The sequence below is a fragment of the Podarcis vaucheri genome (assembly GCF_965113315.1).
Source record: "Podarcis vaucheri genome assembly, chromosome: 11".
NCBI classification, from domain to species: Eukaryota; Metazoa; Chordata; class Lepidosauria; order Squamata; family Lacertidae; genus Podarcis; species Podarcis vaucheri.
The window spans coordinates 32064522-32088367 of record NC_138749.1 but is presented as its reverse complement, the minus strand read 5'-3'; the positions used below and the strand labels follow the sequence as shown (position 1 = coordinate 32088367).

The window sequence follows — 23846 nt, the reverse complement described above, 5'->3', positions numbered from 1 at the left end:
CTCTATAACACGCACCCGACCATAACACGCATGTAGTTTTTAGAGGAGGAAAATCCGTAGGCATGCCACCCATAGGCATTCCCACCATAACACGCACAGACATTTCCCCTTACTTTCTAGGAGGAAAAAAGTGAGTGTAATGGTGCAAAAAATACGGTAATTCTCAATAAATTTACACCGTAAGAGTATCTTATGGGATTCCCTGTAAGAAAGCAAAACAAAACCCAACTACGTTAGAAGTGAAGCATTTTATTTATTTCCTTATGTTTCTGTTCTGGCCTTCCTCCCAATGGAAGCACAGGGTGGCTAGCAATACAGAACATCACAATCAAAACAAATAAAATATTGTTAAAACACTGCATCAAATCTAAAAATGGAATCAGAACAAAGCAGCAATACTAAAATCAACAAAACTATCTGTTACATCCCAACGCCTAGCCAATGAAGAGTTTTTATTTTATACCTAAGTATGGCCAAAGTCAAGGACAACTATATATTATTCAAAAAGGAGTTCCATTAGACATAGAAATTAATGCTATTACAACTGCCAGCATGTTTAAAGAATGCAGAAACAGGCAAATGCATTTTTTGTAACAGCCAAAACCTAAAAACACACTAAATTTTACATGGAGTATAAGAGCTGGAGTAGCAGAGCTGATCTGAAAGTTGGTAATTATTCCTCGAAGCTAGCAGTGTTTAATTTAGCCTAAGAATAAAATTAGCTGCATCGAAGGATTACTCTCATCGAAGGAAAAACAAAAGTATTATAACTTTAAAATAATCAATATCCAGCTCAGCTACTGGGTAGCAAAGTTATTTGGTAATGAATACCTGGAATTCAAAAGAGGCTGTGTCACCCATTTCTTTAGTCTTCGTTGCCCAAATGAAGTTTTTGTATGATCCAAGACCCAAAACAGGCTGCCTTTTTTTTTCTTATCAGTCTGCAGTAATGACAGTGTTTTATTCAACCAATTAAAACACATTTGAAAGAAAATATGGGAAATCTGAACTTTAAGAATCTTAGTTCTTTAAACATATTCTGTTTCTCATCAACATAAAATAAAAAAGTAAGATAAAAATGCGCAACAAAATAAGTTTACCTTTTTCCTCAGAAACTCACATTTCCTTGAATGTCTGTGGATCCTTTTTTTGAAAAATGGTGTTACAGTGGCTACCACAATCCTCCCACAAAGAGGTCTATGTTAATAATATCTACACTTCCGAAAAGATCGTGCTCTTTGATAAATGACATTTGGTTCTAGTGGCCAATTACTTTGTCTTTTGTCTGTTTGTTCTACAACTTATTTCCACACATTATACATACTAATAACATCAATGCAATGATTTAGATATGAATCTCTTGAACTTCTGGAAAAAAGTTTACTTTTTCTTTTTCTTTCTATAACTCCAGTGATTTTTGTGACTAGATTCCTGCTTTTGGTGTAAATGTTTATTTATTTATTTTATATCTTTAGCCCTTTTTTATCTTCAGTAAATTCCTTCTCTCCTTGGCTTATTTTCCATTTACAGTTTTGTTCCAAGTGTTTGTGCCTTTTATGGGCAAGAGCTTCACTTTTAAAAAGGAAGTCTTATCTTCAGTATACAGTCATACCTTGTGTTGCATTAGGTTCATATTGTGTCTTTTCGGCTTGCGAATGCAGCAAACCCGGAAGTGTATACTTCAGGGTTTTGCTGCGTGTGCATGAGCAGAAACAGTTTGAGCGCTTCACGCACACGCAGAAGCATTCTGAGCACTTCGCGCATGCACAGAAGCGCTTTATTGCGCTCTGTGCTTGCGCAGAAGCGCTGCTCTAGTTGCAGACTTTTCGGGGTGCGAACAGTACCCCGGAATGGATCATGTCCGCAACTAGAGCTCCACTGTACTTATATCTGGCCTTTCATTCATCACAGAATTAAAAATGACTAGACCAGGACCTGCTTAACTTCAACAAGCTGGCTGCATCATATGCCCTCAGAACATGCATGCCCTGCACCATGTTCTTCTTCTTGATGGGTATTAAATTATGCTGGCATCCTTCTAGAGTTGTACATTATCTGATAAAAAGACAGGGTACAAATCAAAACAATGAATATGTCACCTTGGTAAATGCATTTCGCCAAAACTGCATTTACTAAAGTACTGTGAACATAGGCTCAGAGGGAAATCAGGAGACTAGCTGCTAAATTCTAACTCAGGGGCCCTCAAACTTTTTCAGCAGGGGGCCGGTCCACTGCCCCTCAGACCTTGTGGGGGGCCGGACTATATTTTGGAAAGAAAAAAAAAAAGAACGGCAGTGGAGGGATGATGAACAGCACGAGAAAGGGCTCCGGAGGGGCTGGCAGCAACAAAGCCCAGCCCCCTTCCTCCTCTAGGCAGGGCGGAGAGAAGCCAGGAGGGAGGGAGGAGGCGCCGCTGCCACCACCATTGTGTGAGGGAGAGGGAAAGAACGTGCGCGTGCTGGCGATCCTCGGACCATCTCCGGGATGGATTTAGAAGGCAATTGGGCCTGATCCAGCCCATGGAGCTTAGTTTGCTGACCCATGTTCTAACTGCTATAACAGAATCATAGGTCTCCTGTTTCAACTTACTTCCATTGTTAGAGCCTAGCTGAGGAAAATCTGACTAAACACAGGAAGCTAGGAGAGAACTGGTGTATGAAGAACACGTGCAATAATCCAAGACATGCTTCCCAAGCAAAGAAATGTGCAGGATGAAGCATACTTTCTTACCTGATTCTGTAAGATTTCAAGATTATTTACTGTAGACCCATTAAGTATCATATATTCAGCTTCACTTGATAACTTCTTAAAATTACTGAAATAAAAAGCATTATTCCATAGTGATGACACAAAATAATTGCTTATTAAGCTTTAAAATAAAATCATGGCTTTGTATATTGTTGGCGAAAGCACGTTAAGACATATGAAGGAGAAACAGCTTCTGGTAAACACATATGAATCATTTTACTTCTGGGGAAAACTAATTTAAAATCAACTACCAATGTTAAAGTGAAAGCCTTTGCAGATGACTTGGTTTTAACAATGGAAGACCCATTAACTAGTGATAAAGAAGCACTAGAAGAAATAGAACAGTTCGGACAAGTAGCAGGTCTCAAATTAAATAAAAAGAAAACTAAAACGTTAGTTAAAAATATGAAACAAGATTTGGTGGCTATGCTGCAACAACAAACTGGTATAGAAGTAGTAAAAAAAGTGAAATATTTGGTAATTTGGCTAACCCCAAAGAATATAATTTTTTTCCAAGATAATTAGACACCGATGTGGAATGGAATTAAGAGAGATTTGAAAGTGTGGGGACGGATGCAACTTTCTCTATAGGATAGGATGTCAGTCATTAAAATGAATGTGCTACCAAAACTGTTATTCAAGGGGCAGAAAATAATTTCAAGATATATCTGGCAGGGGAAGAAACCAAGAATTAAATTTAAATTGTTAACTGATATTAGAGAAAGAGGGGGCTTTGCCTTGCCAGACTTGAAGTTATACTATGAACCACCCTGCCTTTGTTGGTTGAAGGAATGGATATTGTTAGAAAATACAGATTTGTTGGACTTAGAAGGATTTGACAATAGGTTTGGTTGGCACGTATATTTATGGTATGACAAAACAAAAGTGCATAAAGGATTTGGAAACCACATATTCCGAAGAGCTCTATATGAAATTTGGGATAGGTACAAAAACCTATTAGAACGTAAAACACCATGGTGGTTGTCACCTTTGGAAACAATGAGTGTAAAAAAGATAAATATGAGTAAAACTTGGGGCACATATGAAAAGTTAGTAAGAGAAGAAGGAAATAACTGGAAAATTAAACCTTATGAAGAGGTAAAAGAGGCACTTTTTATCATCTGTGGTGGGAATGTAAGAAAGTGAAAGGCTTCTGGGAAATGATTTATAATGAGATGGAAAAGATGTTGAAATATACATTTATTAAAAAAACCAGAAGCATTTTTACTTGGTGTCAGGGAACTGACATCAGAGGAAAGGGAGGTGGTAGGGCTCCCAGAGGCTGGGAGGGAGTCAGCAGCTAAAGCAGGGACCAGCAGGGGGAGCGAGGGGTCTCTGGAGGAGGATCTCAGGAATGCTGAGAGAGACGCAGCAGCCAAGGCAGGAACTAGCAGGGGAGAGGGAGGGGTGAGAGACACGTCCAGCGAAAACAGCGGGGAGGTGTCAGAAGCAACCATAGGGAGACCCATGCTTCGCCGGAAGCTGCCACGTCGTGAGTCCAGGAGACGCGTTTCCGTTAAGGAGCTTCTTTGCTGGAAGCGCTTCCGCAGACAGCCACTGTCAGACTCTACGAGTGACTAGAGCAGACATGTCTGAGGAGCTCTGTCACACACAGAGGTTTGTGGAGCCGCACAAACTCTGAGGGAGCACAATTTTAAGCACAAGCAGCTAATCATCCCATCACAGCAGTCTGACAGTCTCTGTACGCTGCCTGTGCAGGAGAAAGCATCATGAGCGACCCAGCCGGAGCCGGAGCCGGAGCCGGAGGAGCAGGGGGTGGAGCTGGTCCAAGCTTGGAAGAAAGATACCGAGCATTGGAGGTCCAACTTGCGCTGCAGACGGCGAGGCTTGAGGAGAGAAGGGCTCAGGATGCTGACAAGAAGGGGAGAACCACGCAGTTCCCCAGAAAGGTACCAGGATTGGTGCAGAAGTTTGGGGGGGACCCCAAGGATTACCATGCCTTTAGGACAGAGATGCAATATGCCCTTAATGTGCAGTTTGATGAGTTCCCTGATGAGGAATCGCGAGTTGCTTTCGTAATTGGGCATCTTGAGAAGGGGGCGCGGGACTGGGTTCGACCCCTGATGGCAACGCACAATGACATCCTAAAGGACACTATGAAGTTCTTTCGTGCAATGGATATCATGTTTTCCAGCGATATTGAGGAGGGGGTGGTGCGCAGACAGCTAATGGCTTGCAAGCAGGGAAGCCGATCTGTCCGTGAGTACTGGACTGAGTTTACCATGCTGATTCACAGATTGGGGTGGGATTTATCGGCGGCACCCATTCAGATGCTATGTGAAGAAGGTCTTTCTTCGGCTGTGAAAGACGAACTGTCCCGGAGCCCCAGGGCGGTGTCTATGGATCAGCTGACCAAATCTGCGCTGACCATAGGAGCGCGCCAGGAGGCAAGAGCCTTGGAGAGGCGGGAAGGGAGAGGGGAACGTTGGAAGGAGTTCCGCATTCCAGACATTCCTGAGCCAGCTTTCCCGCCGGCAGAGCCGATGGAAGTCGGAACAGCCCGCGCGCGCGCAGTTTCAAAGCCCAGTGAGGGGGCTAAGAAGGAGGGAAAGGGGGCCCGGAAATGCTATCTCTGCCAACAGCCAGGCCACTTTGCCAGAGTCTGCCCCCAGAGGAAGGAATGGCAAGGGATGGTGGGGGCTGTTGAGGGAGGAGAGCAGGGAGAAACGGAGCAGGTAAAAGCCAACGCCTGGTTGCCACAGTCGGGGCACTGCAGCCAGGCCAAAGAGCAGTGAAAGTGCCCGTGCCAGAAGCTCCTCAACCTGCTCTAGTGATTGAAGTGTCGTTAGAGCTGCAAAATGGACACCCCCTAAAAATAAAGGCGCTGTTGGACTCAGGCAGCTCCTGCAATTTTATGAGCAAGGAGTTTGCTGCTGAACACCAGATACAGACGATCCCTTTAAGCAACCCCCTGCAGGTGACCACGATCGATGGCAGGGAGCTGTTGGGAGGGGAAGTCAGCTTGCAGACCGTCCCAATGATAATGAGGGTGGCAAGGCACACAGAACTGATAGCGTTTAATGTGGCCACCTTGGGAGGCGCTCCCATTATTTTGGGAATGAGCTGGCTAGCCCTACATGATCCGCTGGTGGGCTGGCATCAAAGAGTGGTTTCCTTCGGTTCAGCACATTGCTTAGAACACTGCAAGGGGGAAAAGGGTTCAGCAGGGGCCCAAGCCACCCTAGCAGGGACTGAAGTAATGGAGAAGGTGAAGGTACCACCACAGTATGCAGATCTCAGCGACGTGTTCAGCGAGAAGGAAGCTGACCAACTACCCCCGCATAGGCCCTTTGATTGCCAGATCAATTTACTCCCTGGAGCACAGCTTCCTGTAGGCAAGTTGTATGCCATGTCAGACAGGGAAATGCAGGAGTTGCGAGAGTTCATTGACAAGAACCTGAAGAGAGGCTTCATCAGAGAGTCCAAGGCAGCGGGGGGTAGCCCAGTGTTTTTTGTGGATAAAAAGCACACGGACAAGCCGAGACTTGTATGTGATTTCAGGCGGTTAAATGCAGTGACAGAACCGGCGGCTTTCCCTATGCCCAGGATTGATGATATTTTGACCAGGGTGCGGAAGGGAAAGATTTTTACAAAGCTGGACCTAAGGGGGGCGTACAACCTAATACGTATAAGGAAAGGGGATGAATGGAAAACCACCATGTTCACCCCTTTGGGGGCATTTGAATATCTCGTGATGCCTTTTGGATTACAAGCAGGCTCCGCGTGTTTTCAATCGTTCATGAACCACGTACTGGGGCCTTTGCTCTACAAGAATTGCGTGGCCTTCCTAGATGATGTGTTGGTGTATTCGGAGAATGAGGAGCAACATGTGAGAGACGTCAGAGAAGTGTTGAGCAGGCTGCAAGCCAACAGGCTGTGGGTGAAACTGGAGAAGTGTCAGTTTCATACCAAGGAAGTGGAATTCCTGGGGTACCGCCTGTCAGACAAGGGGTTGGCCATGGATCCCGGCAAGGTTCAAGCAGTCCTGGAATGGAAAACACCCAAAACCAAGAAGGATGTGCAGAGGTTCCTAGGGTTTGGAAACTTTTATCGTAAGTTCATCCGAAACTTCGCCCACCTGACGGCGCCCATCACGGACTGTCTCAGCAGTAAAAAGAAGTTTGTTTGGACGGCGGAGGCGGAGCGAGCGTTTGAGGAACTGAAAAGGGCCTTCGCCTCTGAAGAACAACTTCTGCATGTGGATTTACAAAAAAAGCTGAGGGTCGAAACAGACGCATCTGACAGAGCCATAGGGGCGGTGCTTCTTCTGCAGCCGGGGAAGGAGGAGTCAGAGTGGCGACCGTGTGCCTTCTTTTCACGAAAGCTGAACAAATCCGAGAGGAACTACACGGTGTACGACCGGGAACTTCTTGCTATTCATGAGGCTTTCTGGAGATGGAGGCACCTGCTAATTGGTGCACAACATAAGGTGCAAGTGTGCACGGACCATAAGAATCTAGAGTATTGGAGAACTGCGCGAGTGCTCAACCAACGGCAGTTGAGATGGGCCCAGGAGTTCTCCAAATTTAACTTTGAGATTTGTTACGTGCCAGGCCCAGAGAACGTTAGGGCGGACGCTCTCTCACGCAAACCTGAATATTTGGAGAGGGAGGGAGCACCCGAAGAGACCCATGTCATTCCAGAGGACCGCTGGGTGTGTGGGGCGGCATTGGTGGGGCAAAGGGAACTGGTAGAGGGAACGGTGCAGGATGAATACGCCCAGGACAAACTCAGGGGTCTCAGGAGGGAGGGAGACAAACCCGGGGGTTTTGAGGAGAGAAACGGGGCGTTGTACTACAAGGGAGCGTTATATATACCTGAAGGGGAATTGAGGGAAAAGGTACTCAAGCAACTGCACGATAGCCCCACAGCAGGGCATTTTGGGCAACACAAAACCATGTGGCTGGTTACCAGGGAATTCTGGTGGCCCAAGGTCAGGGAAGATGTGTGGGAGTATGTGAGAGGGTGTGACCAATGTCAACGAGCCAAGGGGGAGAGGCGGGCACCGGCAGGTTTATTAGAACCACTACCCACGCCTGAAAGACCATGGGAAGCAGTGGCAATAGATTTCATGACTGATCTGCCAAGGTCTAGAGGGAAAACAGCCATCATGGTTGTGGTAGACCTGTTAACCAAGATGGCCCACTTTATAGCCTGCTCACATGCGGTCACAGCAGAAGAAACCGCTAAATTGTTTGTAGAAAATGTGTTTAGGCTGCATGGCGCCCCCTTGAGGGTGGTTTCTGACCGAGGGAAACAATTTACTTCCAGGTTCTGGAGGAAGCTCATGAGCTTACTGCATGTAGAGGTTAATTTCTCAACTGCCCGTCATCCAGAAACCAACGGGCAGGCGGAAAGAGCTAATGGTGTCCTCCAGCAATATTTGAGGTGTTATGTGAATGACAGAGAGAATGATTGGGTGGAGAAGCTGGCGTTGGCAGAATTTGCCTACAACAATGCAGAGAACGTGTCCACGGGGATGAGCCCCTTTTTGGCTAATCACGGGTGCCATCCCCGAGCCTTCCCAGGGGGGGAAGGGGAGAAATGGAGCGTTCCAGCTGCAGAACAGTTCGTTGAAGAAATGGAAGCGATCCATCGTCAGCTCCAACTTAATTTAAACAGGGCTAAGGAGGAATATAAGAGGCAGGCAGACAAAAACAGAAGGGAAGGGGAAAGCATTAGGGTGGGGGACCAGGTGTGGCTGTCCACCCAAGGGTTACCATTCAAAGGGGGTTGTAAGAAGTTAAGACCCAAAAGGCTGGGCCCATTTGAAGTCACGCAGCAGGTCAACCCAGTGGCTTTCAGACTCCGGTTACCGAACCACATGAAGCTGCACCCAGTGTTCCACAGGTCGTTGCTGCCACCGTATAAAGGAGACAGAGAAGGGAGGGTCAATAGGGGACCAGCTATGGAGGAAAAGGAACACAGCTACCATGTAGCGGAGATTCTCGATTCCAGGTGGAAGGGAGATCAAGTAGAGTATTTGGTAATGTGGGAAGGGGAGCCGGAGTCGGAAAACACCTGGGTCATGGCAGAGGATGTAGATGACGAGGTTTTAATAGAAACGTTTCATCAGAGATTCCCTCGTAAACCTCAGCCAGTGGCGAGGTTCCGGAGGGAATACTTTGCCACCACCGACGAAGAAGAAGAGTTGGAGGGGTTCTCTGATTCCGAGGCGGAGGAGGATTCAGCGAGCCGGAACGAAGAACGATGGAGGGAAATGTTCGAGACGTCTGAAGATGAAGAGGATTCCTTTCGGGGTTTTAGCTCCTCACCGCCCAGAGGAGAGAGTATGGGCGGGGGGGAAGGGGGCCCTGGAGCGGAGGTGGATGTCAGGGAACTGACATCAGAGGAAAGGGAGGTGGTAGGGCTCCCAGAGGCTGGGAGGGAGTCAGCAGCTAAAGCAGGGACCAGCAGGGGGAGAGAGGGGTCTCTGGAGGAGGATCTCAGGAATGCTGAGAGAGACGCAGCAGCCAAGGCAGGAACTAGCAGGGGAGAGGGAGGGGTGAGAGACACGTCCAGCGAGAACAGCGGGGAGGTGTCAGAAGCAACCATAGGGAGACCCATGCTTCGCCGGAAGCTGCCACGTCGTGAGTCCAGGAGACGCGTTTCCGTTAAGGAGCTTCTTTGCTGGAAGCGCTTCCGCAGACAGCCACTGTCAGACTCTACGAGTGACTAGAGCAGACATGTCTGAGGAGCTCTGTCACACACAGAGGTTTGTGGAGCCGCACAAACTCTGAGGGAGCACAATTTTAAGCACAAGCAGCTAATCATCCCATCACACTTGGTATTGTAGGCACTGACATTAAAAGACAAGATAAAAAACTGTTTTTATATGCGACAACTGCAGCAAGAGTATTATTGGCACAGAAGTGGCGATTTGATAGAATAAGGATTTGCTTAAAAATTCCTCCCATAGCAGTTCTGCATTTAGTATTATAGTAGTTATAGGCAGAATTATAGGCAGTATAATAATCAGGTAAGTAATTTTAAAACCACTACAAGCATATACTTTTACATTTCTAAAGTTTTCCCACTTTTGTTAGCTTTAAATGCTTAGTTTATAGTACATTATAGAACCTGTTTACAAGTGGGATATCACAAAAAGTACACTTATTTTATGAAAGGAAATTGGCCAGAGGATGCAAAATAATATCCCTACAGTATTCTTTGTTCAGGATTGTGATTTTCTGAAATTAAAAGTACTTACCTTGGGTTGTAGAGTATCTTTTCTAAATTAAATTCTTTAAGATACATGATTACAGCAGCCAGGGAGCATAGCACTGACTTATCCAAGTTTAAAACCACTGACAATGCTTGGGAACCTTAAAAATACAATTGTAATTTGTGTAGTTGTATTACAAGCAGCTTTTATTACAGCAACATATAAAATCCAGTGTGTAGGAGCTCCTATTCTGCACTATATTTTAGCTCTCGCTCCAAATTGGCATCCTAATCACTACTACAACAAATATTTCTTTTGCCTACCTCATACTTATGGACAGTGCAGCAAAGATATCTCCTTCAGCGAGTTATTTGTGGTATTTTTACAATCTACACATTTAATGCCTTGTATTTGTTTGTGCATCTTGGGACAGGGAAAAACTATGACGCCTTACTTGGCAAGAAGAGTTATCAAATTCTGCATGATATATTGGATTCAGGCAAGGGAAGAAGCTTTGCTGCACGGGAAATAGTGGCTGTGCATTCCAGAGCAGGAGAGGAGGAGAAAGAGGAAAAGCAGTAGCATTGCTACTGAGGAATGGAAAGCCTTCCTGGTATTTGCTTCCTTCAAATTCTTCAGCATATACTTTTGTATTACCACAAACAGGTACAAACACATGGGCAGGATCTTATGCCACTTACCTACAAGGTTCTGTATACCATGTAATAGGGGTTTATGTTACCATTGCAATGGCGCAAACTAGATAGAAAAAGAACCATATTTTTCACAGCAACCATTTATTACTGGGAAAATGAGAATCCAAAAAATGTTGGGTGATATTCAATGTTACTGAGTATGACCTGGTTAGGACACACTGCAAGTATATTATATCATTTATATTATTAACATCATCATCATCCCATATATAATATCAAAACCTTTCTTAACAGAAACAACTAAGCATTTGTTACTTGACAAACTGGTTGCATGGAAACAGCCTAAGACTGAAAACCTATACAAAATTACTTAGAAGCAAGTACCAATGAACTATGAATAGCTTACTTAAGAATAGACATGTATAGGATTGCATTGCAAGAAATTAATTAGGAAACTAACTTCGTCAAATCTCCTCTGAGACAAATACTCTAAGGCAGCCTTTCTCAACCTTGGGTCCCCAGATGTTTTTGGCCTACAACTCCCATCATCCCTAGCTAGCAAGGCCAGAGTTCAGGGATGATGCGAGTTGTAGTCCAACAACATCTGGAGACCCACAGGTTGAGAAACACTGCTCTAAGGCACTTTCCAAAAGCAAACCAGGCCCAACTTGCTGCTCAACTGACTACTAAAGAGTTTAGTTCTTGAATTATTCTTGGAGTTTTTATTTGAATAATCTGTAATTTAAAATTAATGTTTACTGGTTATCAAGAAATAAATATGGATGGAATGACCTCTCTGATTCTTCAATACTGCTATACAATACACACACACACACACACACACAGACACACACCGTAGATTCCACCGTATAAGACGACTTTTTAACCCCAGAAAAGAGGTTAAAAAGTTGGGGGTCGTCTTATACGCTGGGTACTACCTCCGAGGCAGCAGTGGGCGCCGGGCAGCTTCCTCCCAGCGTGGAGACTGCCGCCCACTGCTGCTTCGGAGGCTGCAAAAGCTGCAGCAGCAGCGGGCAGCGGGCCCCAATGCGCGCGGCTTCCTCCCAGCACCTTATACGTCCAGTTGCCTAATACGCCGGAATCTATCGTATATAAAAAACTCTATATATTAACAAGCACAATCTCAGAATATTAAAATCTACTTGTAAATTAAGGAAAATATGACACCGTGAAGTAACTTTTACAAAATAATAAAATCCTATTTAATACAAATGAAAACTATTCAGACAAATTTCAGTGTATTTCTGAATCAGTTACCTTTACTATCAAGTACTCGATCTCCATAGAAGTTTGTAATCAGTTGGAAAGCATTGCTGTACTCAAAATGCTTGTTTTCCATCCTCTCTACCCTAATTCTGTCATCCTGTAAACTGGAAATAAGAAGTATGTTTAATCTTGCTGTACTTACAAAAATAACTGAAAGAAAACTCACAATATCAGAAAATCTATTTGTCTTGTTTGCAAACACATCAAGACACAGGACTATTTCATTAAGCGAAACTTTGAAAATAAATTTGATTTTTAAAGTGTGCCCTTTTCTCATTGCACAGGTTGATCAAATCACTTTGTAACTCAACAAATTAGATTTTAGAGTGGTTTCAAAGCTCTGTCTTCCCATTTCAGTTGCTACTGCATTTTCCCTAGCTAAGCCCTGAAGCATTAATAAATCCAGAAGAATTGCATTAATTGTGCCCTTTATTTAGTTAGTTGGATTGATAACCTGTATTTTTCTAGGTTCAGGACAGGTTTAACATTTTGCTACCTAATTCATTCTCACAGAATTGTGATGAAAGTCCCATGTTTAATTTATAAAATAAATGGTGCCAAGACACATTCTTGCCTTCTGGCCAGCACTGATTCTAATCCTACATTTTAGGGAGTTGGGTGTGTTCACACAGATGAAGGGTGAGGAGTTTTCCCATACTAAGCAGCATGCGCGCACACGCGCACACACAAATACCCTATTTTTCGCCCCATAGGAAACACTTTTTCCCCCTCCAAAAATGAAGGGGAAATGTGTGTGCATCCTATCGGGCGAATGCAGGCATTTGCTGAAGCCTGGAGAGCGAGAGGGGTCGGTGCGCACCGACCCCTCTCACTCTCCAGGCTTCGTGCAGATCTCCGCAAGCTGTGGGAGCCCGCACTGGGCTCCCACGGCTTGCGAAGAGTTGCCTGTTCTGGGGGCTGGGGTCGGGGGAAGCTCCCGCACCTGGGGGGGAAATAAAAATTTCCCCCTTTATTTCCCCCCCAAAAAACTAGGTGTGCCTTATGGGACGGTGTGTCCTATAGGGCGAAAAATACGGTACACAGTTTTGCCAATAAGTGCCAAAAATCCAATTAAAACATGGTAAGGGAATTCAGGGACATACAACATCCGAAACATGTATGTTCCTGGAGTTCTAAATACTGTTCCAGCTAGATCACGGGAGCTATGCATAAACCTAGCTGAAGGACTAATTAGCAACCAGGGCTATCTTGGAACGTTTGTGGCTCTGAAATTAGCTCCTCTGCCCTGCCATAAAAGAACTGCCCGTTTTTAAAAACGAGTATGCAGTTTATAACACTGAAGTCATGTGATCCTTGAAGGACCTCACCTTAGCTATGGCCTCCTACTTGCTGCAACCAGAAGGGTGACTTAGGAATGTGTCTAGTGTTTAGACTGAGGATGCTGTAAATATTTACAATGGTGCCTCGCAAGACGAAAAGAATTCGTTCCGCGAGTCTTTTCGTCTTGCGATGTTTTTCATCTTGCGAAGCACGGTCCGTCGCAACTGTGCCTCTTCAAGCGGCTTTTTAAAAAAAGCAAGCCCATAGGGAAATTCGTCTAGAGAAGCAACACAAAAACAGAAAACCCTTTCGTCTAGCGAGTTTTTCGTCTTGCGAGGCATTCGTCTTGCAGGGCACCACTATATGTCCCTCTCCCATACAGCCAACCAAATACTCTCTTTCTCATTATGAGAGATCCCAGTACATTCTCTCTTTTATTCTATTTATGATCTTCCAGAGACAGTGAGCCCACAGCTAGTAGTCAAAACTATGCCATACACTCATGAGAAGGGGGTATCAACAAACTCAAGGTAGCCCCAAAGTGTGCAGGAGTGCTCAGGGGGCACAGGATGCTGACTGACTGTTGGAAAGAAGGAACATCATGGGGAGGGGAAATGAAATGGCTAGAACCCTGAACAGAAATACTTCACACTACAAAATTTTGCTTCAAGGCCCTACTTGTATACACTAGTGGTGATCTCAATTTACCACACACGAATGCACACAAGAGGGAGGAATCAGCAAGCTCAAGGGAACATGAAGGTTTGCAAAAATTAAAAAACAACAACTATGGATTTGCTTCCACTTTAATTCCAACTTTGCAAAGGAATAATACAACAGTCCTATAGAGTAATGTGCTATTCCTACTTTGTAGATGAGGAACTCAAGGAAGGACTATTCTAATCAATCAGACTGATAATTTTCTTCTAAACTTCTAGATTGTTAATTTGATAACAGATTGGTCCTAACTCTGTAAAACTGCAAGTAAAAGGTAAAGGTAAAGGTACCCCTGCCCGTACGGGCCAGTCTTGACAGACTCTGGGGTTGTGCGCCCATCTCACTCAAGAGGCCGGGGGCCAGCGCTGTCCGGAGACACTTCCGGGTCACGTGGCCAGTGTGACATCGCTGCTCTGGCGAGCCAGAGCCGCACACGGAAACGCTGTTTACCTTCCCGCTAGTAAGCGGTCCCTATTTATCTACTTGCACCCGAGGGTGCTTTCGAACTGCTAGGTTGGCAGGCGCTGGGACCGAACAACGGGAGCGCACCCCGCCGCGGGGATTCGAACCGCCGACCTTTCGATCGGCAAGCCCTAGGCGCTGAGGCTTTTACCCACAGCGCCACCCGCGCCCCAAAAACTGCAAGTAGAGAGATGCAAATATGTGGTTAAACAGTTGGACAATACACATGATCTGCATAGCACATACAACCTTTGTGCAGCCAGCGACTGCATAGCAACAAATGAAAGTGAATAATGGACTGAACAAGCAACACAACTAGTCTGTAGCAGCCCATTAATCAGAAGCACCACCATCCTTCAATTATCATCATGAACCTTCTCCAAAACACCCAGATACATAATAAGTTTGTAACTGTACCATTAACACCCTCAAAAATTCATGGAACGCAAAGAGCTAGCTACCCATACTTAAACAAATGCCATGGCATTGTTTAACACTCAAATTTTACTTTTATGAATATGAAAATGGCAACTTCACTCTAGCTTTACCACACCTTCTTTCTGCATGATGTAACAATATCATGTCCTGGACATGAACTTGTACCATGAATCAACTGGTAACATGTTTTAAAAGCACTACACTAGCAATGTAGCCACTCCCCATTCTGCATAGGAAAAACCCGTATGTGTGAACTTTCAAATATGCAGCCAGAGTAGGATGTGCAATGTAACCCAAAAGGTTACATTGTCAGTTTGCAACACACAAGAGTTTTAATTAGTTATCTAAAAAAAACCTTACAGTGAGTTTTGTGGTTTCCTCAACAGAAGGTACTGGACAGCAAGCAATAGACAGCTGGCTCTGCAATTACTCTAATTAATGCTTTCTTTGATAAGCTGGTGTGGATTTAAGAAGTCATTAGGGTAAGGGAAATGCCCTGCTCTATTTTTCAATTAATTATGTTAAGCTTTCCTGTCAGATTTATGAAAATGCTATGTGTGTCTTACATTTTCCTTATCAGAAGTAATAGAATTCATATTATTCTATTATTCTGTTTATCTAAAAACACATTGTGTGAGAGTGAAAGTGAGATTTTATGTGTGCAATAAAATGATCTTTATGTACTGCAAGGTGGTTTTGTTTACATGTTTCATGTTACTCCAAACAATGCTTTTAAAAATGAAAATTTAAACCTAGCTTGTAATTCATATAGAAACATAGAATTGTAAAGTTGTCAGGGACCCCATGTATCATCTTGTAAACCCCCTGCAATGCAAGAATCTCAACTAGATCATACATGACAGATGGCCATCCAACCTCTGCTTTAAATATTCCAAAGGAGGAGAATCAGCAACCTCCTAAGGGAGTCAGACTACTAATATACTTCCAAATCTTAACAAAACAACTATCTACAGATGTTCTCTAAAAGTGGAAAAATAAAACAGACCTAACTGATCAGACTAAATCTTACCCAGATTATAAAAACATGTACATCTCAAAGAAACTATATGGCCAATGCAATGAACCACTATTATCCCTTCTACTATCAACTCCTTTAAAACCTTAAACCACATAAAAACTTAGTGTAAGGTTCAATGAAAACGAACTAGAGAGCTCCTCCTTGGTCTCTTATTGCCCTTGATGGCAAACAATGGGGATTAAGAGTGTAGGAAGAAAATACAAATATTGCCTTCCAATATAATATAATAGTTTATTATTACATAGCCTGCAAAATGGTTCCACCCCTAAACAGTCCATTGGTTCTTCCTGGACAGACCATAAATGCTCCTAGCTTGCAGTAAGTATTTGCATGTGCAACAAAGCAACTCTCGCATTGGTTCAGTCACTCCCTAACTTTGCTTCTTTGACTGTCATAATGTCTATTCCTCCTGTTTCTCTGCCCACCTTAGCCTGCTAAGAATGTCTGCTGGCTCAGATCTTGGCCTGCAATAACTCTGACTCCGCAACAACTCTCCTTTGAATCTGCCCCAGTTCTTCATCTAAACATGATCGCAATCTAACTGGGACCATGCATGGCTGTCTGCTGACCAACACTGACAGTTAGCCCGAGAATGTTTTTAAGTTAAGATGATATAAAAGTGTTTTATGAATGCTATACTGCATCATATCCAATGGAGAAACACTATCTCTTACTTAACATATTTACTGTGTGCCTACCTGCTTCAGAAGAAGTTCTGAAACAATTTCAGTCCCAGCTACTACATTCATATATGGCAGTTTCATTAAAATATTTTTGTGAGGACTGAAGACCATAAACAAAAGTTATTAGCTGTCAGTATTGCTTTTTGTTTTCTAGACACCACCCCCCCCCCAGTGATAATGGTTTCAAACAGAAGTAGAGATAAATGATGTTTCAATGAAATCAAAGTCAGCTTAAAAAATAATTAAAGCTCATCTCTATTCATTTTTTCAGTTTTCTGCGAAGCCAAATAACAGATCATACTTTCCATTCTTGTTTCATAGTCATACATGCATAACCATCAATTCTGAATCTGGAAGCAAGTTCAGCATCATGGGCTCCTCTAAAAGCAGCTCTTTCAATGCCAGTATCAGCAACTCTGAAGCCTAATCTAGTCACAACTAGTGAAGTGCCAGCAGTCGCATATGTTCAGATGAGGCCAGGGCAGGGATATAGGAAGCACATGTTTGCATTGTCAGTGGAATTTAATAGGGAATGAGAAAGAAAGAAACAGAAGCGTCAAGCAGTTACAGCAATATTTCCACTGTTAGTGTTCTTAAAGGGTGGGGAAAACACTGCACGAGAAATATTGAGTCCAGCACATATATATTGTCTAACCACACTGTATGATAGACCAGATGAATGCAAATAGCCCTAACAAATTTGGATAGGGCATACTCCAGACCAACAAAGCTCACATTAAGATGTCTGCAAAATGCACCAAGAGTGAACCACAAAATTAGTCGGTCACAGCAATTTCTCTCCTTGTGCACAGTCTGAGTATATATTACACTTTACAAAAGGTGCAGGAAATTAGGCCCACCAGGCCTTCCCATTGGGCATGTAAGGCCATTTAAGCCAAGCCCACCTATCTTACACCTTATATCATATATAGTATCAGGTATGGGGCAGGTAAAAACTTTGCTCAGCCAAAAGGGCTTTTCTCTGGCACTGCTGATTAGCGGTGCCTGCAAAACCCTATGGCAACATAACATTTTGCAAGGGGCTATGATGATCAGCTAGTTGTTGTGTCTTGCAGAGCACTTTGCAAGGGGCATCTGGAGACCCATGCAAGCAAAAAAGATCACCCAATGTCACTGTCAAACTTGACCCACAAGGGGTGGGGAAATAAAAATCTGGCCTGCCAGCCAGATGCATTCTCCACCCTACTTTAAAGGTAAAGGTAAAGGTACCCCTGCCCGTACGGGCCAGTCTTGACAGACTCTGGGGTTGTGCGCCCATCTCACTCAAGAGGCCGGGGGCCAGCGCTGTCCGCAGACACTTCCGGGTCACGTGGCCAGCGTGACATCGCTGCTCTGGCGAGCCAGAGCCGCACACGGAAACGCCGTTTACCTTCCCGCTAGTAAGCGGTCCCTATTAATCTACTTGCACCCGAGGGTGCTTTCGAACTGCTAGGTTGGCAGGCGCTGGGACCGAACAACGGGAGCGCACCCCACCGCGGGGATTCGAACCGCTGACCTTTCGATCGGCAAGCCCTAGGCGCTGAGGCTTTTACCCACAGCGCCACCCACGTCCCTAAAAATTCAACCGCCCGAACAGGGACTTTACCACCCTACTTTACCACGTATTTAAATTGCTATAGCTTGTTAAATAACTCCCTCTGGTAGGAGGCCAAACCTTTCCAGTCCTCTAGAAAATTAAAAGTTAAATTCACATCAATTAAGACTACAAATCTGGATTTTAGGTATTTAAATAACTGATCAGATTCTTCTTTTATTAAAGAGCTTTTCTTTAAGTCACCTCATTTTCGATATTAAGGGTTAGAAAAATTACTGTGTACACACTGCTAATAAGTTATTTTAGTGAATTCTGAAAAATGGATCAAGGGGTGCTTGACAGTCACAGACAGAATACAGCATGATAGTAATGGTCCACCTTCAGTATATGTCTGTGTACCTGTGCTGTACAGCTTCATCACAAGTGGAAAGAGTGCTTTTGCACTGATGTCCTCCTTCAACTTTTTCATAGTCATCTGTTTGATCACTATGAGAAAAGGATGCTGGGATAAATGGGCCATCAGTCACATCCAGTAGGGCTCTTATATTCTTAACAATTGGGCTCGATAAATGCATAACCCTGTCCAGCCATGATTAGGTGATTGCTTGGGCAAAAATTAATTCAAACAGAAAGTATTATTATAGTCATTCCTGTTCAGGAGCATCTAATAACCAGTCTTGGAGGGCAGGATCAGTTCTGGACTTGAAGATACACCTTAGGCAGATGCCTTAACATGAAGTTCAGTTGCTCATCACACAGTGCAGCCACACACAAACTGAAAGTTTGCTAGTTTGAGTGATGTTATCTCCTGACACAGGTAGAATAGAGTTATCCAACTGCCAGTAATACACTCGTATATCCGTATCTCAGCAATTAGGATATTGCATTGTGAGGCCATTAATAGATAATTCCTCCTTTCCATTTCTGTATTAGTGACTTTTCAAGGCACTGGTAAACAGAAGTGGAGGACTGCTGCAGATTTTGTCACTGCAAGTCTACTATTTTTTAAAAAAACTGGGAAATCGCAAATAAAGATTTAAAAACTGGGAAATCGCAAATAAAGGGGGGGGGAGACAACTACAACAAGAGTTACTTTGTGCCTTGTACTCACTGCCTTCTCATTACAGTACTACGCAGGAGACACAAACTAGGGACTCTAGCAGTATGACCTGGACACTTTGTTCACTACCTCGGGCTGCAAGAGAAAAAAATAGAGATGAGACTGCAGGGCCTCTTTACCTGCTCTGTAAAACACTGGCTTCATCAGACTTCCTCTCCAGAAGCCATCCATAGCAGCCATTCCATTAGACACATAAAAGGAGAGATAGGACTGCAGGGACTTCACATCTGCTGCGTTGAAAGACTAGCCACTTTTGGCTTCTCCTCTCCTTGAAATCTTTCCATTCCCACTGATCATTACACAAACTTTACAGCTAGGGAACAGTGCCATAGTTTGCTTTTTCCCCTTCATACTTCCCAATTTCTTTTCCTTTTGTGTCATACCTTTTAGAATGAAAGCCTGAGATAGCCAGAAAGTAGTACTGCTGTTACTGGCTCAGTGTGGGACAACTGGCATAATCTGGTCCTATACAGCATCTGGCCTGGCTTCTCAATCATTTGTATACTTACACTGCAATGTCTACTCAGCAGTAAATTCCACCAATTTCACTGGGATTTACTCCTATGTATAGGACTGAAGCCTGAACCCTTACACTATCTGGAATAATCTGTTTATCTGCCTGCTTCCTGTGTCACCTCCAAACAAATAGTCTTGACAATGAGAGTAGAAAGAGAGAGAACACATGAGCACTATGGAGGGGATAGAGAATAAAGAAAAATAAATGTCCCACCTATGAGTGATAATTCACATTTAGCAAAAAGTACTACTTTGATATCTCGGCTAGATACTGGAAATTTAACTTATTGGTATCAGTTTCTCCTATAATGCAGAAAAACTATAGGGCCAACAATTCAGTTAAGTGCAAAGCTAAGTCAGAAAGTTAGGAAAATTTCAATGCCAAGAACCAGGGAGATCCAAAATAGAGTAATTTGTTTTCCCAATGGCCTCAGTTGTCTTATTCCTATTATATTATACACAAATTGAACTATCATTCATTAGATTTTTTGCTTGCCCTTCACCATGACATCTTAGGGTAGGTTACAACAGTTTAAGACTACAATATTAATATCAGTTAATATCCAGCAAGACAGTTTTCCCAAAAATTATGAAACAACAAATTTCCTGGGAAAGTTTTATTCCCAGTGCTCTTAGCAATTAGGATCAGATTTATCATTTATATTTGCCATATCAATTTTACATGCTCTATTAATATATTTAAAGCAGTAGTACCTGACATGGTGCTCTCCACTTTCGCCAGCGGGGCCAACAGTTAAGGATAAGGGAAGCTGTAGCCCCCATTACATCTGGGAGGGCACAACATTGGATATCTCCATTCTAAAGTTTTCCCAATAGCCAAAAGTAGTTGGACGTTGAAGTGAAATAGTTGGTTTTAGAAGGAAATCAGTAACTTGTACTCCAAAGCTATATTTTTTCATAGGAACACCTGTCAATATTTTAATAAATAGTCACTCAGTAGTATCCACTTCATTATATAACCTGTTTTTGAGCATAACTTGCTTCTGGGGCCCCAAATGACTTAAAACTCTATGACTTAGGCCCCACATAAGACTACCTCCTTGTCCACAGAATCTCTCATATGTTAAAAGCAACAGAGGGGGACCTCCTAGCAGTTCCGCCATCCTCAGACGTTCAGAGAGTGGGGCCCAGGAAGAGAACATTCTCCTAAGCTATGAAATTTCATCTCCACAGATGTGTGTATGATACCTTCATTATACAGTTTTCACCATATGGTGAAGACACAACTCTTTTCCATAGCCTTTTACACCTGAAATGTGTGTTTTCAGATTCAAACACACTCCTTTAACTACAAGATGTTTCAACTGTTTATACTATTGAATTTTAATTGTTGTAACCCACCCTGGGACCTGATGGTTAAGGCTGTGTAATAAACTGAAGAAAGAATACTAACACAAATAATACTGTTAAAATCCTGAGAAAAAAGGAAGGGACTGAAAACTACTACAGTGGTGCCTCGCAAGACGAAATTAATTCGTTCCGCAAGTCTCTTCGTCTTGCGAGTTTTTCATCTTGCGATGCACGGTTTCCCATAGGAATGCATTGAAAATCAATTAATGCGTTCCTAGGGAAACCGCCTTCAGACCAGGTCCGGGGACAGTCTGTCCCCGGACCTCTTCTGAAGGCTGGGGGGGGGACAAGGGCTTTTCTTCCCACCCCCAGCATTTTTTAAAAAACCCCGGGACAGCGGAGGAGGACTTCTCCGCTGTCCGGGCGATCTTAAAATGCTGGCGGGCGGCATTTTAAAATCGCCCCGGACAGCGGAGGACTTCTCCGCTGTCCGGGGCGATTTAAAAGCCCCTGGGAAGGCAGGCAGGGGGGACAAAGACTTTCGCCCCCTGCCCACCTTCAGAAGGTGTTCCCGCCCCCCGCCCCTCTTCGGAACAGCGTTCCAAAGTGGGGCGGCTGGGGCAGGTGTTCCCGCCCCCCCCCCCCGCTTCGGAACAGCGTTCCGAAGTGGGGCGGCTGGGGCAGGTGTTCCCGCCCCCTTCCCCGCTTCGGAACAGCGTTCCGAAGTGGGGCGGCTGGGGCAGGTGTTCCCGCCCCCCTCCCCGCTTCGGAACAGCATTCCGAAGTGGGGCGGCTGGGGCAGGTGTTCCCGCCCCACTCCCCCGCTTCGGAACAGCGTTCCGAAGTGGGGCGGCTGGGGCAGGTGTTCCCGCCCCCCCCCCCGCTTCGGAACAGCGTTTAAAAATGCTGGGGGTCGGCAGCGAACGCTTCGCTCCCGCCCGCCAGCATTTTAAGATCGCCCGGGGCAGGCGGGGGGGAAGGCAGGCGGGGGGGAGCAAAGACTTTTGCCCCCCGCCGGCCTTCAGAAGAGGTCCTCTTCTGAAGGCCGGCTGTGGGCGAAAGTCTTTGCTCCCGACCGCCAGCATTTCCCTATGGGCTTTCGTCTTGCGATGCAAGCCCATAGGGAAATTCGTCTTGCGAAGCGCCTCCAAAACAGAAAACCCTTTCGTCTTGCGGGTTTTCCGTCTTGCGAGGCATTCGTCTTGCGGGGTACCACTGTAATATACTGATTTTAACAACTCCCCCCAAACTATGTATTTTTTTTTTTACTAGAAATACATGCATGCTTCCAAAAAACCAGACACCTAAAGAAAGGTAATTACAATTTTGAAACTTCCGAATTTAACTGGCATTCATTATACTTTTACTAATTTTACAAAACAATCAATGTTTCCATGGAAAAACATAGCAGTAGAAAATGCTCCACCCTACAGGATACATTCTCTCTCACATACATATACACCCTACTGTTAGCAAGTCAATCCTTCCTTGAGTATGGGTGGTACCTAAATACTGGCAGAACATTACACAGGCAAAGCATGGGCCACAGATAATTACTGCAAGTGAGTTGCATTAGAACATTTCCTACATTTTAGAGCGATAGGAAAGACATATACCTAACAATTAATATGCAGTGCTTGTAGCAATGCTGAATGGCCTGATGCTCATGTCAACTGCAGTATTGTACCTACATTATAAAAAACAGATCTTGAGGAGGCTAGACGATTTCAGGTCACTGAAATAAAGGATGCTGTAGTTAACACAGGGTTGCCCTGAAGGCTCAAACAGGGTTACAGCAGAATGTGCAAATGCAAACCAAATTAAGAGACTCTCAGACAAATAATTGATGCTGAGATTCACTGACATCCAATCATCGTGGATATGCTGCAACAAGACAGGCCTTGGACACAAAAGTAACAAACAAGGCAGTGAGAGTAGTCACTGCCAGCACTTAAGAGGGAAGGCTATTTAGAGGAAAGAGTTTGAAAAGGATTAAAAAGGGGATAAACCTTAGATTGAGCAAAAGAACCTTCTACTAACTTTAAATCACGTAGGCTTCTTGCACTCAGAACATATTGAAGTTATTCCCAACTAGGTATGGTGAAGCACATTATCAAAAAACAAGAAATACTTTTGAAAGTAGCTCTCCAGAAGGAGCAAGTTTAGGAGGTTAATTTCTCTGGCAGCTAAAATTATGGTTTATCATCTGACCTAGAAGAGTCATTGAGAGTAAAAATCATTAAGTTACTTTAACCATTTTAATTACAATAACCTAGTCTTTGACTTGTGGAAGAGTAAGTTGGATTCATCATACATTTAGTTGTTACCAGAGTTAGAAAAGAAGATCAGCAAAGGATAATAACCTGGGGAAGCAACCCCCTAAGAAAGTTAATGCCCCAGACACGTAAAAAAAGAAGGTATGTTTATATCATCAAATAAAATAACCCATGAATAAGCCACTGATTGTAATCCCACTTCCATTGCTCCAAGCAGTTCTACATCAAGATTTGACCAAAACTAGATGACTCTCGTGGTTCCTTCCAGCTGTACAATTTTATGATTTTATCCTCAAGATATGGAACTTTGCATACAAAGAGCCAGTGTGGTATAAGAGTGTCAGACTATGACATGGAAGACCAATATTAAAATATCTTCAGCCATGAAATTCATTGGGTGACCTTCAGCCAGTCACTGCCTCTCAATCAAACCTACCTCCTAGACTTGTTGTGGGGGTGGGTATACGTAATCATGTTCATAACCTTGGAATCCTCAGAGGAAAGGTGGGGTGTAAAAGTAATTAATTAATTAATTAATTAATTATGTAATATACTTTTCCCTAGCATTTTA

General features: G+C 43.9%; 1 protein-coding gene across 2 annotated transcripts in view; it reads right to left on the bottom strand.

Moving 5' to 3' along the window:
* MSH3 (mutS homolog 3) overlaps positions 1 to 23846 on the bottom strand; it is a 62591-nt gene that overhangs the window by 24686 nt on the left and 14059 nt on the right. For both annotated transcript variants that reach the window (XM_082191880.1, XM_082191881.1), the window contains 4 exons: positions 11869 to 11981; positions 9980 to 10094; positions 2731 to 2815; positions 832 to 941 (listed from right to left, as the gene is read on the bottom strand). In XM_082191880.1, the coding sequence (XP_082048006.1) occupies positions 832 to 941; positions 2731 to 2815; positions 9980 to 10094; positions 11869 to 11981 (423 nt within the window). The remainder of the gene's footprint in view (positions 1 to 831; positions 942 to 2730; positions 2816 to 9979; positions 10095 to 11868; positions 11982 to 23846) is intronic.